This window comes from Panicum virgatum, chromosome 3N (genome assembly GCF_016808335.1).
Source record: "Panicum virgatum strain AP13 chromosome 3N, P.virgatum_v5, whole genome shotgun sequence".
Lineage (NCBI taxonomy): Eukaryota > Viridiplantae > Streptophyta > Magnoliopsida > Poales > Poaceae > Panicum > Panicum virgatum.
This window is the reverse complement of record NC_053147.1, coordinates 65896794-65914165: the sequence shown is the minus strand read 5'-3', so window position 1 is coordinate 65914165 and position 17372 is coordinate 65896794. Positions and strand designations below refer to the sequence as shown.

The following is a 17372-nucleotide window of genomic DNA, read 5'->3' as shown; positions in this document are numbered from 1 at the left end:
TTCTGACCGCGTGCAGGAGCACCTTGGAGAAGCCGTCCTTGTTGGCGCCGCCCTGCTTCTGGAGGCTGCGGAGGTTGCCGTCCGGCCGGCCGCGCCGTCCTTGCGGAGGCTGCGGAGGTTGCCGTCCCCAAGCTAGAACAGAGAGGGAGAAGATAAAGCAGACAACGAATGGTTGGGGCAGAACTCGAGAGGAGAGAGATAAAATAGATGGAGGCCAGTCTTTTGTCCCGGTGATTGGCTGGACCCGGGACAGATGGACTTCTTTTGTCCCGGTTGGTGGCTCCAACCGGGACAAAAGGTGCATGTCCCGGTTAGATCCACCAACCGGGATAAAAGGGGGTTTTTTTGTCCCGGTTGGTGCCTCCAACCGGGACAAAAGGCATCTGTCCTCTCCGCTGGCCCGGCTAGTTGTTGGACTCGGGATAAAAGCTATCTTTTGTCCCGGGTCCAAAAACAATCGGGACAAATGGCTTGGAACAAAGGACTGTTCTGTAGTAGTGAAAGAAAGAAGATATAGGTGGGACCAGCCGGGAAAAGTGGACCCACACCGGGGTACGTGTGGGTCCCACCGCATGGTCATTTTCGTGCGTGTGGCCTCCAGCTGGTGACTGGACTGCCCCCCCCCCCCCCCCTCTTTTCATGTCTTCTCGCGGCTGCATGCCCCCGGATCGCAATGATAAATATGGACCAAATTGCACACATCCCTCTCACCACCAATCCCCCAACTATTTAGTGCACCAGTGCTGTGAAGAAAGGAAATAGTGAAGTGACTGAGGAAAGCTAAAATTTCCGCAATTCAAAATTATGGACGCGTGTGGCGATATATGTTTTAATTTCCTTTAATAGATTTTAAAACGCGCGCCTAGGCATGCAAGAGACGTGCGTGTTATGCCAAGCTCTTTTCCCTTTGTAAAATTGGTGGTGCGTGCTAAGAAAAATCTAGAGTTGGGTTAATTAATAAGCATAGGGGCCACGTCTGATTGGTTGGTGTGGCCGGGTAAAGCTCAAAGTGTAGTAGCTATATGCCTAGGAGCAAGGAAGAAATCAGATAGTGTTGCCACAAAGTGGAAGCACAATGTTTTAGTATGTCTAAAGCAACAATAATTCCCTTTTGTGTGTATGTTGGACGCTTAGAAAAACCAAGTAGCAGATTCAAATGGGCATTTTTGTGGACATGACTAATAATAATGTAGAAAATCAGCGCAGCCTTATATATTAGAGAGAGAAATCTTGATAAACATATATGTCAATGGTAAGCCAAAAGGATATACTAGGAAGTTAAAAAGGAAGTGGATTTTTTGTCTAAATTTGCAACTGAACCCCTCTCCAATAAAATTAAAGGTCCTATAAATTATAAGAATTGTCTTTGCAGGGTGGTATGCGCAAAAATTCACAGCCATGCATTATGATGGCCCTATTATTCTACACACCCACACCCTGGTGGCATTATTACTCGTGGCCCCCCGTTAGCTTGCTCTCTTCCTCTTTTATCAGTTTCCCTTGCATTTGCATGCCTTTACATTGCAATCGCAAGCCCCCTCCTACCACCCTCTTCCCTCTCAAAGCAGCCAAGCAAGAAGCCAGGCAGCGAGCGAGCGAGCAAGAAGCGCCGCGCGTGCTAGCAGAGGGGACAAGAAGGCGAGGAGGTGACGAGCTGAGCGAGGTGGCTGCGGCAGCAATGGCGGCGGACCTGGGGTTCGAGGAGACCGAGCTCCGGCTGGGCCTGCCCGGCGGCGGCGGAGGCGGAGGGGGAGATGGCGAGGGGACAAGGAGCGCCTCCGGCAAGAGGGGCTTCGCCGAGACCATCGACCTCAAGCTGAAGCTGGAGCCGGCGGCGGCCGCCGTCGTGGAAGAGGAGAAGGAGGTGGTGGATGCCGCCGAGGAGGCCGCGGCGGCCGAGGAGTCCCCGGCCGGGAAGATGAAGCGGTCGCCCAGCCAGAGCAGCGTCGTCACCGCCGCCGCGCAGCCCGACCCCGCCGAGAAGCCGCGCGCCCCCAAGTACGTCGTCGTGCCCACTCACTCACCTCACTCAAGCTTCCTAGCTAGCTTCTCCCCTGCTGCTTGATCTCCGTACGTGCATGCTCGTAATTAGCTTCTCCATGCCATGATGTAGAGCTAGAGCTAAGCAAAAATTTAACCCTAGCTAAGTAATCGTAGTCAATGAACCACAATCTCTCATCAGGGATACATGATCATCGAAGCAGCAGCAGCAGCAGCCTCCTAATGGATTACAACTCAGCTCTAGCTTTTATCTGCCTCCATGATTGTCATGTCCGTGCAGCAGGGCCTGTGAGAGTCCACAAACACTTCTCATGTCACAGTACAACTTTTACGAGAAAAGATAATAGACATTTAGGGTGTGTTTAAATCACTTTGCATTTTGCATTTTTGCGTTTTTGAAGGGAATTTTCAATATTTGAAATATTAAATGTAGACTAATCACAAAACTAATTACAGACCTCGTCTGTAAACTACGAGACGAATTTAATAAGTCTAATTAATCTATCATTAGAGCATGGACTGTAGCATTACTGTAGTAATTTAGTGTCTAATCACGCATTAATTAGGCTCATTAGATTCGTCTCGCGATTTACAGTCCATTTGTGTAATGCGATTTATTTTTTGACTACATTTAATACACCATGCAAGCGATTTACAAAAATTTTGCGTTTTGTGTTTTGGGATCTAAACAAGGCCTTATATAGTTACAAATCGTGAAATGGTCGAACTTTATTTGAAAACAGATAGATGCTTCAACATTTTCTGAGATCTAAAACAAAAACATGGAGTAGCTAGCCTAGTGATGCTGCTCCAAGCATCAAGAGCTAGCAAAAGCAAACTAAACTGAAGATCTTTGCAAAGCAAGAACTTTGCATGCAAATTCAGAGGCACGGAACTAGCTGGATCTAGCTAGCTAGGGCAGATTTGTTTACTAGTTGATCGAAGAACACGATGCACCGGCCGGCCGGACATGAACTAGGAGGGACGACAGCGGCATGTTACGTGTGGGGCACTGGGAGACAGCGCCTAGTGCCGACACGATAAAAGAAAGCCACGCCTGCCTTTCTTCTCCTTTAGTTTCTCTTTCTCTCTCTTTCTGCCACAGTGTCATTTTTGTCCACATCAACATCATTTTACACATCACTTAGCTTGCCTGCTGTTCATCATCCTGATCGGTCGAGGCTTAGAATTGATGGCACGGTAGAAACAAGTGTGTTTTTTTTGTTATTTTATTGCCCATACTGCCCTTGATTGCCTGCCGGTGACTATACATGCACGCAGCATGGTCCTGAGCTACATTGGGTTCACCGTTCACGGATCACCACTCTAGATCTGCCTGTCGTCCGGCCCCTTTTTTTGTTTTTGCTTTTTTTTTTGCTATCATTTTGCAAATAGTTGTGTTGGACAGTAAAGTGATAAGGACGAGATGTTAGTTTTGGAATTATATTTTGTGAAAAATATGTAGATCTAGAGTTAGTGCACATTTTGCATGACCACGTTTAAGAGAAAAAAAAGGGGAGAAGAAACAAAAGGTAGCAAATTGGAAGGTGGTAGTACACACTCCATGTGCCACCACAAAAGGTTCCTCCTTTTCCATGAAAACAATTGACACCTCTCTCCTCCCAATAGTACCATGGACCACTGGATGAGCTGATGATCTATAGTTCTGTACAAATCTATATGTTTGCTCCAAAGTAGAAAACAAAATGGTGCAGTAAAAAGTACAAGGCAAAAGGGAGAGAATATTTCTGTTGCATATGCAATTTGCAGTAGATTAATGTGCTGGGAATCTAGTGCATGTCAGTGTCTGTTTTAACCTCTATGATAATAATAGTAATGTTATTAGCTGTTGTTGTCATTTGACAGAATTTAACCATGCAAATGTTGACTTGGTGATTCATCTGCATGCAGGGCTCAGGTGGTCGGATGGCCGCCGGTGCGCTCGTTCCGGAAGAACATCATGTCCGTGCAGTCCGAGAAGGGCACCGGCAGCAAGGACGCCGACGCCGACAAGTCCTCGCCGGCAGCCGGCGGCGGCGCCGCGTTCGTGAAGGTGAGCCTGGACGGCGCGCCGTACCTGCGCAAGGTGGACCTCAAGATGTACAAGAGCTACCAGGAGCTGTCCAAGGCTCTCGAGAAGATGTTCAGCTCCTTCACCATTGGTACTTATTACCACATCTATCAACCCAACACATCATCATGCATGAATTTATCTTTTTTATAAAGTTCACCAAATTAAAAGAGTACAAAACAAATACAGTCTTTGTAAGACAATACACGCGCAAAATAAAGTAGCTAGGTAAATCATTCTTGCTCATGCAACATTGCTCGCCTTTCGTCGACAGCTCACTTATTTCTGCACGAACCGTGTATAGTGGGCTCATGAATGAATGAAACTCTGAACATTCAGAAAAGTAACTTATAGTCACCATGCATTCCATAACTTGCACGGGTTGGGTAGGATTGGAACTTGCATTGGGTAGATGATTGCATTGGCATTCGCATGTGTGGTACGGTGGTGGTCACCATGTGGTTTCGCCAGTGGTGCCCTCCATGATTTGCATCCTTGCATTGGTAGGTGTCTGCCCTGGCTGGCATAATGCCTGTACATCCTCTAGCTAGCTGCTAGCTACCTGCCTGTACATGTAGCTCATGATCATGTGTTCACGCTTCACTAGTTTAGCTCTCGATGAGCAGCTGGTCCATCATTGCCATGTGCTGTTCTTGGACCTCCATGCCTAAACTAATCCACGTGTTCATCGGCGTGCGCACATATCTTACAGAGAAAAGGATCGGTGCGTTGGCACTGATGTTGTGGCTGAGCAACAACCACAGATTTGTCTACACTAATAAAAACCATTAGCAATTATCTGTTTGTTAATTTCCAAAGTGTAGACTCGTCAGTTGGTTGCAGTTGCAGATCAGTACCTGGAAATGGGTTCAGAATGAAATTTGTGATAGTTTTTTTTTTCTCTTGCGATGATGATTCTTCAGGAAGCTGTGGGTCCCAAGGGATGAACGGCATGAACGAGAGCAAGCTGGTGGATCTGCTCAACGGCTCCGAGTACGTGCCGACCTACGAGGACAAGGACGGTGACTGGATGCTCGTCGGCGACGTTCCGTGGGAGTGAGCACACTGAGCACTTGACTTCTTGTTGCATTCTACTCTGACCTCTTTGCCATGGCAATGGCGATCAGCTTCCTCACTGGATGTGGAAATTCCATTTCAGGATGTTCGTCGAATCGTGCAAGCGCCTTCGGATCATGAAGGGATCAGAAGCCATTGGCCTGGGTTAGTATTGCAGAATTAATTCTCATTCCTTTTCATTTTTTACTTAGCTTGATCTGTACTTCTCAGATTAATAGTAACTTTGGAAGCTGAAGTAACATTGCAACTTATTTGGTCTGATTTCTTTTCAGCGCCCAGGGCCATGGAGAAATGCAAGAACAGAAACTGAACACATGGGGCCGCCAGATGCAAGAACCAAGTCTAGCTCTGCAGCTCTGCTCGTCTCTGTATCATACTCGTCCCTGTTCTCCAAGCCTGTACCTCCTGATCAGTGAAGTCATTTTGGTGTGTCAACTGTTCTATCAGTTCCAGTGAGTCAGTCAGCCAGCCAGGCAGTCAGTCAGTCAGTGTTCAAGTCTCATCTTGTCATATACAAAAGAGAGAAGCCAGGAACATGTACCTGTCCTGTCCTATAACAATGTCTTTTTGCTCTACCTGCTCTTTTTATTTTTGGGCACAAAATGCAAAGGCACCCTGCTCCTAATCAAGGGGCCCTTTTGCATCTTGTCCACCAAAAGTTGTTTAATTATATTACCATGGTGTGTCAATGGAACAAATAATTGTTGCAAGCTGTTAAAAAAATGTATTGTATGAGCCTATCTTTCTTTCTTTTTTTGGCTATTTCTTAACTATCTTGGTGTCAATGGAATCAGAAGAGGGTAGATAAAGTCCATGGTGAGAGATATTGAGATGCTTTGCTCTGTGGTGGATAGACATTGCATTGCTGTTCATCCCTGTCCCTGTGTGTTTTTATATGGGGAGCCAACTATGAGACAGGAGCATGGCATGTGCTCAGTGATGGGGCACTGTGTTTCTATGTATACATTTATGCATCAACCACTGCAAATTTCTCAGCTTCTCACTACTATTATGAGGCATCACACTTTGGCTGCATCTTTTGCTGTCTGCTGGAGTACTATTTTAATACATGCCAGCGTTTGGTACATTGTGCCCCATGTCCTGAATGATAAAGGATGCAAATGCAAGGTTGGCTGCTGGCCAAAGTTGAGCTGTTGTTTTCTCTGTTTTCTAGAGAGAGAGAGAGAGAGAGGCCTTATACATTGTATGCATTGGAGTGCTGGAAGTTGTTGCCATGATTTTTGGGAACTTTCAGCTGCACCTTCCTAGTAGCACTGAGTGTCTCCCAACTAAAGGTGCTTTTGCATGTGTTTAATTAAGCAAAACATATTTGGCTTTGGAGATCATGTCCCCTAACAATGATGGCAGGCCAGCTTTGAGTCTTTTCAAGTGCCTGCCGCTTGTCCACCTTTATTTCAAGACAATCTGTGCTGCTGCTTGTACCAAGAAATTGTCCACTACGCAGATGTTGATAGCTATGGATAAGCATTCTTTTTTTTCTGTAAAATATCGATGCAGCATCTTTTGATGAACTACTGGTAACTTGTCCCCCAAGGTTACAGCATGTTGTGTACATCAAGTGCTTACCATCTTTTCTTTTCTTTTCTTTTTTTTGAGTGGAAGTGCTTATCATCTAAATGTGAACACAACTTTCAGAACCATGGCCACTTGTAAAACAAGGTTTTAATGAATATAACTTTTAGATTCATGGTCGTTTAACCAAAGTTTTAACTAATATCTACCCCTCGTTTTATTGAACAATAATATTTTGCAAGCATTTTTACTCCCAGGTGGAAAAAAAATGTAGAAACGGGGAATGTTAAAATCGGAAATGAGTGGCTGGCGTAGGCATGTAATCCTGGACATTTTGCTCCTTCAATAATGCAACAGCAAAGCATTTTTTTTCTCTTCTAAAAGGACAACGAGATGATATATTGGACATAAATTTGAAGAGAGATTCTGTTAAAAAGAATGCCAAATAAATTATTTAATAATCCCTCGGCTGTACTTCATGAAGGAATATCTCATTACATGCACATAATCACCATGGGGAGTTGGAAATGAACATTCAGCTTATTATATGTACAAGAACCTCCATGGAAACAACCTATTGCTGGTGCCTTCGTCTCAACAATACTAGAGCATCAATCCTATTTCCTATCAAAGAAATGGAGTTTAGCTTGAGAAGTCCACAGATCTGATTACAAGATCAGCATTCTTTCTTGATTCCATGATTAGCTCAGCATTCGGGCGGTCGTTGTATGAGATCTGATGTACAAGACCAATTCAAAAACAATGAGAATTAGGAATATTCAGAAACTGTATGCGGAGGGTACTGATAGTATATCAGTGTTTAAAGCTGAACGTGGTTAGCAGGAAAAAATCCACAGTAAACTGCTAGCGATGCAGTTTGTTTTCTGGGAAAATCAATATGACCGAAAAATTCTCCAAATGTAAGGAGGGCATCATTTTGGTCATTCTTGGGAGGAAACCATTGCAGTTTTATTTGAATCTATGTATTACATACATGCTTTGTGTGTTGGTTAGGACAAGAGGGTTAGGAGGAAAGACAATTACCCGCCATGCTGCTACATCTGGCTCTTTTCCTGGCAAAAGAAACAAAACAAAAAAAATGAATAAGATGCATAAAAAATATAGCTGGAATTCTAAAGAGGAAACCACAAACAATAGAGCTGACCTGTCGCAATATGTCTCTTGAGCACTCTTTGCATGGAGACATCAATGTCAATGTAAATGAACCTACGAACGTAATTTTGGCCATTAGAAACCACTATTTTCACTCCAACGTCTAATCAGGTATTTGTTTTGTTGAGATGGTGAAGGGAGATAAAATAGATACATATTAGGGCGACTTATGGTTGCATAGCCAGCATCTGCATACTCACCATTTCTCATCAAAAAAATCTCTAATTTCCCTCCAGACATCTTCTTCCAGTAATAGATAATTCCCTTCAACAATCACTATTTTGTGCCTACCAAAATCATGGTAATTGGCAATCAGCATTTGTCACACATGTACTTAAAGGAACTGGAGCATTTAAGGAAAGGCAGGGTTTATGCAGGAATGCAGCCATTACAGATGGAAGAAGTTACAAGACAGACAGGGTACAATCTGATAGGAAGCTAGAAGTACAGCAACAAGATTAAGATCTCGTGAAGATTTATTTTTGCTGCCACTGGCATACCCAGGAAGAGGGGAAGAAATTACAGCTTGGAGCTTAACACAACCATTCATGAAAAGAAACGGGATGTTAGCAGTGGTTAAAATGATCATGTAATAAAGAATAGCTATTACATGAACTCCATTGCTAGGAGATGCTAAATTAAGTTGTTCCAAAAGATTTTAGAAGACCAGTGCATCCGGTACCTTTGACCAAATGTATGAACAACAAGCATTGTGCACATCTGAATCTGCGAAAAATTAACTTACTGTGGCTTTACAAATATGTCATTCTCAACTGGGTCACCAACACCATGATCAAATGATGGAGCATATACTGAACCCTACAAACCAAGATGTTTAAAGGATCAGACCAAATACTATGTGCTAATCAAGAACTCATATTCAAGGATGTTGGTAGATACCTCTGTTCTTAGTGTCTGTAGACATTTCAGAAAAAGTGATGGATTGAATGTCCACGGAGCTAACATCAGTAACTATTATGTTAGTATGTACGTAAACATAGTAAGTGAAACAATCAAACAAAGAACATTACACACCTCCTCTTCTTGCATGTGCTTCTTTTGGATCCTACAGGCACAAGAGGTCAAACAATTTGAGAAAGCAACTGAAATTCAGACATGGGTTAACCCGAAAGATATCAAACCTCCATTGCATCAAGCTGGGCACGATAAAGGTGGAAACTATCCATTGGAAGCATTGCAGCAATTTCCTCCGTAGGAAGCAGTGCTCCACTACCCTTTGCATGCTTCTGGGACCAAAGCATATTAACACGTCGAACAACTTCAGAGGCAACTGTGGACTTGCCTGCACCAGGTGGGCCAGCTAGACCAACAATGTATCTGGCGAGAGCAGTAGAATCAAGTGATTTAGCATAATATTACTCGAGAAATTTCCTCAATGAAATGCAACAGCAATGTCGAAAAACTCATTAACATGTCAATTTCAAATGTAACACTGGGCAGAAAGATCAGGGGGGAAGGAATAAAAAGATGGATCTATAATGAGAAGGGTCCTTTCTATGCTTTGTGTAGAAGTTAAATACATGTATTACTTTGATGTTCTTCTCATGTTAAAGTAAATAGATCTATTTGTTACCAAGCTAGTTCACTGAAGGACTCTGACAGAAAAAGGCTATAAATTTTCTTGGAAGCAAGTTAACAGTTTACTGCTCCTGACCAAAAGAGGTTGGACGATAGAAGCCATCTCTACAAACATGGAGGATGATGTTCAAGAACTAACATTCAAAACCAACAATATAAATCATCTTTCATCATTACAAATTTGCAATAGAAGAGCAAGATTGCCCGATAAATAACGTTCCAAAACAGCAACAATAGAAAAGGCTTACTTTGAGTCAAGATGTTCAACATTCTTCAAGACAGAAAGAAGATGTTCAGCCAAAGTGTCATATACCTCCTCCATCGACCTTCAAGTTTAAAATCAACTTTTATCAGTATTCCAATTACCGAAGAATATAATTCAACTACTAATGATCAAAGTTGAGAAGATCAAACAATTGCAGATATAGTCCTTCTGTTTTAAGACAAGTTGCCCCAAGGCCTAACCAAAGAAATTAATGACAAAGGAAGAAGATGCAAGCTGGTCATGGAAACAGAGACATGTCCAAAGCATTGCTAGTCTGCTAGATACAGTCCAGATTGAATCACTGGTCCAAAAGGAAAACAATAAATCTGCACCAGCTGATGCAAAAAAAAAACAACTATTTATTTATTTATTTATTTATTTCATAGGTGATGATATCAGGTAATTTTCTAGCATTTTATAAATATCTCTTCTACTGAAAAAAACAGGGATTCAGCAGATTCTTCTGGGAATGTCTACATAGAAACAAAATTATCAAATTTCCTAACTAGAACATGGGTAGAATAATGGCCTTATCAATTTGGAAGTGAGCAGGCTATTACATCAACTAATAGGACACTTAATTACTGTGACAAAAGTTCGAATCACTTAGTAATCAAGTAGACCAATATTGAAGTGGCAATGGACATTTTTCTCCATTATTACAAAATCAGAACTAGGTGGCTTACTTGGCTTCTATATGTGGAGCTTGTTGTCTCTGATAGCAAGGAACCTGACAAAAAAATAAAAGACATTGCTAGAGTCAAGCATAGTAAACATACATGCATAGCAAACTGTGCGCGAGACAGGGAAACCACCACACTCACATTTTGTTTCTTCCTATTTGCAACTTGAAAGCTTGGCTGCTGAGGAAATTCCAGCTGGAAGCTAGCACGGATTGGAGGCACTGCCCTCATCATCATTTTGCTTCTCACAGCATTACTCCTACAAGCCACGAATCCTGCAGAGGCAGCGAGATCATGCTTCTAAGCTATATGTCGAAACCACAAAAGGAGAAGACATTCAGATATCACTAGCAGGCAGCCAGGGCTTAAAGGTTTACTGCGAAATTTGCATTCAACACCAGGAGCCGCAATCACACGATTCTGATAGAATTGCAAGAAGGTCGAAATGCTGCAGGGTTCAGCATGTCAGTAATTCCAAATGTGTTCAATTCCAGCCGATAGGCCACACTTGCAACTTCCTTGGATGAAGATCGAAGCAAAGGCAGATTGCGAAGCAGGGCGTTTGGTTGCTGGCCAGCTTCGCCTCGCCTCGCCTGCACGAGCAAGCCTCGCCTTCCCAGCTAAAGCGAGCAGAAATCACTCTCCGTCAGAAGAGCAAAAAGCTTGCCGGCGTAGACCCCGAGGAGCACTAGCCCAGAAACCAATCGACAGTTTTCTTGCCTAGCCAGGCAAAGCAAGTTGGCGCAAGGGATCCAAACGCGCAAGACCTGCTAGTCGGGGGATTGGAGCATGGGAGATGGAGGCGGCGATCGACGGATCTCTTACCCGCCAGGCCGGGGCCAGGCCGGCAACACGACGGCGGCCGGAGCAGCCGCACCTTCGCCTGCGCCGCCGTGGACGCGATGGAACTCGACAACTCCATAGCTCTCTCGATCTGGCGAGATCGGCTGATAACGACGAGCAGGGTGCCCCGCCGCCGGCCGGACTGAATCGGAGTGTGAATTTCTTTTCCTTCTTTCTAGACGGAATCGGAGGGTGATCGGCAACGGTACATACAGAGAGGGACAGAATCCGAGAGTGACTTTTGCAGACTAGCCCCCGTGCTTGCTGCATATTGACTGACGCTGACCCAGACTAAATACAGGGTACAGGAGGACCTGACTGTAAATATGTTCTAGTTCATCAGTCACTCAGACAAAGGCCAGGGTTGCAAACAAAACAATCTGGTGATGGAAAGCATAGCAACTATTGTCCTGGATGAACAATCAATGGTTTGAGACTACAGCAGGGCCTGCTTGCACACAGTTGTTGTTCTACAGACTCCACAGGTTTACCACGCGAGAAAATTCTACAGCATGAATCATAATAGTACTACAACTACACACTAGATTGAACATACAGAGTCTAGGGAGGCTTGATCTACGCTGCTTCTTAACGGCGGTGGCGACGATAATGCCAGCTGCCAAGGCCTCGCTTCGGGTGCGGCCGAGCAGCCTAGGTGAGGTGAACGGTGCACTGGGCCTTCCCTGGCCTTCCCCATTTTTCCTGCTCCTCTAGCTGCAGATAGACAAAAAGAATGGATCGCGCAAGTGAGAAGACAAAGTGATGGTGAATTTCTGGCTGAAGGTTTGATCGGATCAGGGGTTTTCTGCAAGTGCAGTGACTCCTACCTGTTCTACCATGAAGTGGGGGACGAGAACGCGCTTGGAGCCATCCGCCAGCCGCTTGCAGGGCAGCCGGGGCTCTACGGCCGCAAACTCGTTCAGGACCTGGTTCCTGATCGCGCCGATCAGCATGTCGCGGCAACCGTTGACATGCACGTCTTTCAGCTTCGGGCACTGGATCAGCAGCCGTTCTGAAACAGAGTTTTCAGAAGGATGTTAGTGCTTGTACAGCTGATTGGAACTTGTGCCATCCACTTGTAACAAGCAAATCCCAACACTACTGCCTACATTTCAAGCCCCGTGAAATAAGGAAAGAAACAAGGGGAGTATCATATCCCGAACGCACCTGGATGAAGATTCGTGCAGGAGTTGAGGTTCAGATCAACCAGTTCTGGGCAATTCACATACAGGGCCTGTCGCATGTGAAAGCAGTAATGAGCACACAGCTTTACTATGTGCAAGAGCCAGAACAATGATGTGTTAACAATAGTATGTGCCTTTCGACACTTACCTCAATTGCTGAACAGCCCCACAGGCTGAGTTTCTTCAGAGAGCTGTGCTTTATGATCAGTTTCTGGTAAGTAGGCTGCTGCTTTTTCTGGATCGGCAATTTAGAGCAGAATTTGATCCCCCCATTGAGATCACCAAAATACGATCTCCCAGCTTCAGGCTTTGGGTTAGCGCATATGCTCTTGCCACAGTCCATGAGTCGAAGGAGTGGCAATTGTGCTGCAGCCACCTGGATCCCAGCTGCACGTTCAGAGGACAGAAATCGTTAGCATATTTGCAGATATGAGCACTGAAATCTTTTGAAACAACTGGATGGAAGGAACACAGATATGTGGAAGCCTTACATGAAGTGATGTTAGGGCACAAAGCCATGAGGAGACGGGTTAGGGTGTCAGGGAATGCATTGCAGATCATCCCAAGCCCATTATCAGTAATGCTAGACCTGGATATGTAAGCATGCAAAAATCAGATACATGAAGTAAATTTCCAACAGAATAAGAAATGAACAGTTTGGTCATGCAAACATTTCGTCATCAAACATTGGTGCTTACCCACTTAAATCAAGCAGCTCCAAGCTTGCATAAGAACGAACAATAGATGCAATAGCTGCATCTGTTATTTTTGAACCCAGAACCAGAGATAGCATGCATAGGCCCCTGGTGAAAGGATTAAAAAAGGATTAGATAGATCACTGATATCAAAATAACAAAAAACCATGGCTAAGCATGAAGAACTGAAGGTACCTGAGGTTAGCACTTTCTAGAGCAAACACAGCTTCATTGCATAAGCGAATTGATGAGATGTGCATGTTTCTCAAGTTTGGGCAGGTACGGCCCAGACTATCCATTAGAGCAACCAGATCAGTAGAATCATTATTTTGTTTGGGAAAGTCCAGTGAGAGCTCATTCAAATTAGGGCAGTTCATGACCTGGAAAGTGAATAACAGAATTAATTAATTCAAGATAAGAGCAGAAAAATTGCACAGAAAATAATTGCAGGAGTGTCTCAACTTACCGTTTTGGTAAGGGAACAAAGACCTGATAGCCAAAGGGTTGAAAGGCTAGATGAGCTAATATTCAGGAAACCAAGGCCGCTACAGCCACCTAATTTAAGAACTGAGAGAACTCGCTTCTCTGAAACAAACCTAGATAGCTCATCCCTGCACAGAACAGCACATGTCGGATCACCCAAGCTTGAAGTGTTAATTTAACATTACTGAGATGCAGGTGGTTTTTTAGATGGCTTTGGTGACACTAAACGACAACAGACACTTTAATCAACAAGAAACAACACTCTGAAATTATATATAAACTTCAGCATTAGCACTAAAGGGTACTGCACATTGGCAAAGGACCCTCCTGCTCCATTCAAAGTGAAGCGGTGCAAGTCGTACAGAATTATGTGCAAGACCACAAAATATATGAAAGATGATTCTCAAAATCAATTTAGTATTAGGAGTTTTTAGCATACCCTGTTATCCTGTTGACTGCACTATTAGCCATGCTGATATCCAGGGACTGTAAATTAGGACAGGAAAATGCAATACATGCAAGCATTGTGGCATCAACATCACTGCAAAAAATGTAGAAAAGAACATCTGGTTAGAGCATATCTCACAATCAAGAGACTGAAGCACAGAATTTCTAATTGTACGAGTCAAACACTAAACGACTAGATGTAGACTAACTATCCACCGCCAAAAGACCCAAAACAAAGCTAGGATTTCACTTTTGCTTGAATTAAAATCAAGCAAGCAGGCAGACAACATCTGCATTTTGTGGAACAATAGGAAACCTAAAAGAAAAAACACTAGATCTGCCAGATGATGCTCTTAAGTTGTAAGTTCCTCTTAAGTCACCACTCACAGATCAGGAAAATTGTCCTTAATGCTAACCTAAATTATGCATCTGCTGCACAAAATTGCATAGCAACAGGAGCCTGCCAGGCCATATAATCAGATATCCAGGCCCCTTTTTACCGTCACTACTGTTTTTTCAGCCTCATCCCCTAGCTGCTCAAACGGCCAAGTAGCATTTTAGTATCTAACATCAACCACGCACTAATTGTACATCAAAGCTACACGAGCTGACAGATCTGTGCTTCCTACTCTCAGATCCAACCAGATCTATAAGAACCATGGCTAGAACTTCCCTAAGAAAACCACATCCAGCAAGAATCCAAGCTCATATAGTCAGCTAGATCAGATCAAACTTGGATTGATCCCAGCAAGCATAGATCGTACTCCTTACCACCTTTCTTTCCATTGACGACTTGATCTTGCTGCACGATGTGTATCGAGAACCTAACCACGCACCGATCAACGATCTACAAGCAGAGGAAGATCTCACGGCACCAGATCAGATCACACATCGGCATTCAAAACCCATCCCCGAAGAACAGCAGTGCAATTCCACTAGTCCAGTTCCAGTCAGGTAAAGGTGAATTCAGCGAAAATTTTTCATGTTCGTTCGTTAGCCCCCTCCCATTTCGATCGATCGAGTTTACTAGCATCGAGTTCCATGCCGTCACGTGTGCCGATCCAGGAGCGCAACCACCGTCCGGAGATCAACTCATCGATCCCGGAGGCACCGCCGACCGGACGGATCCGTTGGATGGTCACTATGTCAGTGTTGCTGTTCTCGTTCGCGAGTTGGTTTCCTCACCTGTCCATGCGGAGCACGAGCCTGGCGAGCGCGGGGCAGCGCGCCGTGAGCGCGCCGACGGGGCCGACCCCGGCGGCGCCGAGGCGGACCTCCTCGGCCCCGCGCCAGACGCGGCGCGCGCACTCGCGCCAGCCGCGGCTGACGCCCGCCGCCGCCGCCACGCCGCGGGGCGCCAGCCGCCGCAGCACCTCCACCAGCACCTCCCCGGGAGCGCGCCGCCCGTCGCCCAGCTCGACCCACCCCAGGCCCTCCTCCTCATCCGCCTCCTCCCCCTTCCCCTCCTCCTCCACGTCCACCACCTCCACCCTCGCCCTCTTCCTCCCCGGCACCGGCGGCGGCGGCGCCACCGCCAGCGGCACGGCGTCCACCACCGCCTCCGCCGCCGCCGCCACCGGGTCGAACTGCAGCGCGCGCCGCGGCTTGTTCTGCGGCTGCGGCGGTTCCCCCGCCTTGCCGGCGTTCGCGGAGGCGGCGGGGCCGGGGACGGGGCAGACGTGGCCCTTCTTGGGGAGCCCGCACCGGCCGCAGTTGTAGTTGCCGCGGCGCTTGGGCACGGGCTGCGCGGCGGCGGGGACGGGGACGGAGGCGTCGGAGGCCATGCGGGTAGGAGGCAGATCTGGCGGCGCGGGGGCTTGGCGGCGGTGGCTGGGCCGAGCAGCTAGGGTAGGGTTGGATGGGGAGTGAGGGGAGGAGGAGGAGGATTGGGGCGCGCGGGGTGGGGAAATATAGGCAGGGAGAAGAAGGCGGGAGATTGGCGCGCGCGAGCTTGGCGCCATTTCCTCCTGCGCGTGAGTTCCTTTCGCTCGCTGCCGCTCCCTCCCTCCCTCTCCGTTTTTTTTTTTTTCCTTTTTGGGGTTTTGGCGCCGGCGGGCTCCGGGTTGGTTTCGTTTTCGTGGTCGGGCCGGCGGGTGCACGGGCCGGCCGTGGACGCGGTCCATCGCGCTGGTGGGTTTGCGCTGAGCTGTCTGCGTGGGCAGTGGGGGAGGGTTTTGGAAGGTTGGTGAGCCATGGACCTAGCTCTCGTGTGCCAGCCAGCCTTGGAGCTGGACCGTGGACTTGTAGCGTGTGGCGTGTTGGGGACCGAGTCTTTTGACTCTAGGCGGGGTTGATCATGGCGTTCCTGTGAGATTGTTCCTTGCTCACATTAGTGCACGATTGTGCGAAAGAGATTTCAGTAACCGACAGTGTTTTAAATAACGGGCTATAGCGAAAATTTAGCGGCGCTATAGCGGTTTTATAGACACCACTTCGAGATTTAGCAGGCTATAGCGCGCTATAGCAGGATTTAGCGGGCTATAACGGATAATAGCGGTATTTTTTTTATTATGTGAGAGGATTGTCATCACTTCTTAATCAACCTGATCTTAGTGGATCACTTATGCATCGTCTCCAAAGAAGGAGGGGAGAGGGGTACTGTCGGTGTCCAGATCCGGTGGCCTAGCACCAACTAGTGATGATGTTGCGTGTCCCTAATCCCAGTTGGTTGATGCAAGAGGCAACACAGGAACGCACGGTTTATCCTTGTTCCGGCCGCGGGGCCGTACGTCCAGCAAGGGGGTGTGCGAGGGCACTGTATTATCTTGCACCGGGAGTGCCTGTAGTAGGGGATACAAGCGAGGCGAGAAAAGGAGGAAAGCTCCCAAGTCTCTGCTAGGGGAGAAGTTGATTGAGGCAAGTGCCAATATCGGGGCTCAGAAGAGCATGTGTGCTCTGCAAGTCGTGCTAAGTGCGTAGAACAGCCTCCGCATGGAGAAAACAGAGACCGTCCCTCCTTTTATAGACACAAGGAGGGATGGTGTACATGTACAGGAGGGAGGGAGAAGTCGTCGTTCTTCCCCAAATCGGGGGGCGTGCAGTGGCAAAATACTGTAGAAAGTATATTGTGCCGCACTGGAGAGTAAGGCGCCGGACGTGCAGTCGTCCTGGTGTTGTCCTTGGCCTTGCGGAGATCGCGCTGGCATCCTGGCAGCTCCAGCGGGCGGGATGGTGGTAGCTGTAGAGGGTATCGTCCCCTGCGCTTGATGTGGCGGTGTTCCGAGGGTCTTGCAGGCGGGGGTCTTGATCTGGTCAAGGTCCGAACCGCGCCCGAGGGTCGTGCCCATGCCGTTCGAGGGTTCCTGCGGAGGGGAAAGT

The 17372-nt window shown here is 46.5% G+C and overlaps 3 protein-coding genes across 5 annotated transcripts; 1 reads left to right on the top strand and 2 right to left on the bottom strand.

Moving 5' to 3' along the window:
- Positions 1 to 1444: 1444 nt before the first annotated feature.
- On the top strand, positions 1445 to 5901 carry LOC120666848 (auxin-responsive protein IAA30-like). Its single transcript, XM_039946832.1, has 5 exons — positions 1445 to 1998; positions 3913 to 4163; positions 4996 to 5128; positions 5232 to 5293; positions 5422 to 5901. Exons 1-5 carry the CDS (start codon positions 1511 to 1513, stop codon positions 5457 to 5459), a joined length of 972 nt encoding a protein of 323 aa, XP_039802766.1. The 5' UTR covers positions 1445 to 1510; the 3' UTR covers positions 5460 to 5901.
- A 1208-nt stretch (positions 5902 to 7109) lies between these two features.
- On the bottom strand, positions 7110 to 11945 carry LOC120666846 (ATP-dependent kinase-like protein notR'). 3 transcript variants are annotated; one of them, XM_039946829.1, is made up of 12 exons: positions 11228 to 11433; positions 10544 to 10677; positions 10406 to 10449; positions 9703 to 9780; positions 8998 to 9193; positions 8891 to 8921; positions 8756 to 8814; positions 8601 to 8674; positions 8056 to 8142; positions 7848 to 7909; positions 7727 to 7755; positions 7110 to 7417 (listed from the first exon to the last, which is right to left on the bottom strand). In XM_039946829.1, exons 1-12 carry the CDS (start codon positions 11322 to 11324, stop codon positions 7325 to 7327), a joined length of 984 nt encoding a protein of 327 aa, XP_039802763.1. In that variant the 5' UTR covers positions 11325 to 11433; the 3' UTR covers positions 7110 to 7324. The 3 variants fall into 3 exon arrangements, with proteins under 3 accessions (XP_039802763.1, XP_039802765.1, XP_039802764.1); XM_039946831.1 differs by lacking the exon at positions 11228 to 11433 and adding an exon at positions 11802 to 11945 and having other exon boundaries at positions 7119 to 7417; XM_039946830.1 differs by lacking the exon at positions 11228 to 11433 and adding an exon at positions 10780 to 11199 and having other exon boundaries at positions 7119 to 7417.
- Positions 11614 to 16045, bottom strand: LOC120666845 (F-box/LRR-repeat protein 17-like). Its single transcript, XM_039946828.1, has 10 exons — positions 15240 to 16045; positions 14047 to 14148; positions 13591 to 13735; positions 13320 to 13504; positions 13128 to 13232; positions 12921 to 13018; positions 12578 to 12816; positions 12413 to 12479; positions 12073 to 12257; positions 11614 to 11959 (listed from the first exon to the last, which is right to left on the bottom strand). The coding sequence occupies exons 1-10, from the start codon at positions 16013 to 16015 to the stop codon at positions 11897 to 11899; spliced, it is 1965 nt and encodes a 654-aa protein (XP_039802762.1). The 5' UTR covers positions 16016 to 16045; the 3' UTR covers positions 11614 to 11896.
- Between the last annotated feature and the right edge of the window lie 1327 nt (positions 16046 to 17372).

What these genes read in the sequence shown, in the direction of transcription:
- LOC120666846 (XM_039946829.1), bottom strand. Translation starts at nt 11,324, where the DNA reads ATGGAGTTGTCGAGTTCCATCGCGTCCACGGCGGCGCAGGCGAAGGTG. An exon ending in CCCAGCTTGATGCAATGGAG is followed by an intron (nt 8,922 to 8,997) that starts GTTTGATATCTT and finishes TTGTGCCTGTAG; the next exon opens with GATCCAAAAGAAGCACATGC. An exon ending in TACAGACACTAAGAACAGAG is followed by an intron (nt 8,675 to 8,755) that starts GTATCTACCAAC and finishes CTTGGTTTGTAG; the next exon opens with GGTTCAGTATATGCTCCATC.
- LOC120666845 (XM_039946828.1), bottom strand. Translation starts at nt 16,015, where the DNA reads ATGGCGCCAAGCTCGCGCGCGCCAATCTCCCGCCTTCTTCTCCCTGCC. An exon ending in CTCGTGCTCCGCATGGACAG is followed by an intron (nt 14,149 to 15,239) that starts GTGAGGAAACCA and finishes CATTTTTTGCAG; the next exon opens with TGATGTTGATGCCACAATGC. An exon ending in CTGCACGAATCTTCATCCAG is followed by an intron (nt 12,258 to 12,412) that starts GTGCGTTCGGGA and finishes ACTCTGTTTCAG; the next exon opens with AACGGCTGCTGATCCAGTGC.
- LOC120666848 (XM_039946832.1), top strand. Translation starts at nt 1,511, where the DNA reads ATGCCTTTACATTGCAATCGCAAGCCCCCTCCTACCACCCTCTTCCCT. An exon ending in GTTCAGCTCCTTCACCATTG is followed by an intron (nt 4,164 to 4,995) that starts GTACTTATTACC and finishes ATGATTCTTCAG; the next exon opens with GAAGCTGTGGGTCCCAAGGG. An exon ending in ATCAGAAGCCATTGGCCTGG is followed by an intron (nt 5,294 to 5,421) that starts GTTAGTATTGCA and finishes ATTTCTTTTCAG; the next exon opens with CGCCCAGGGCCATGGAGAAA.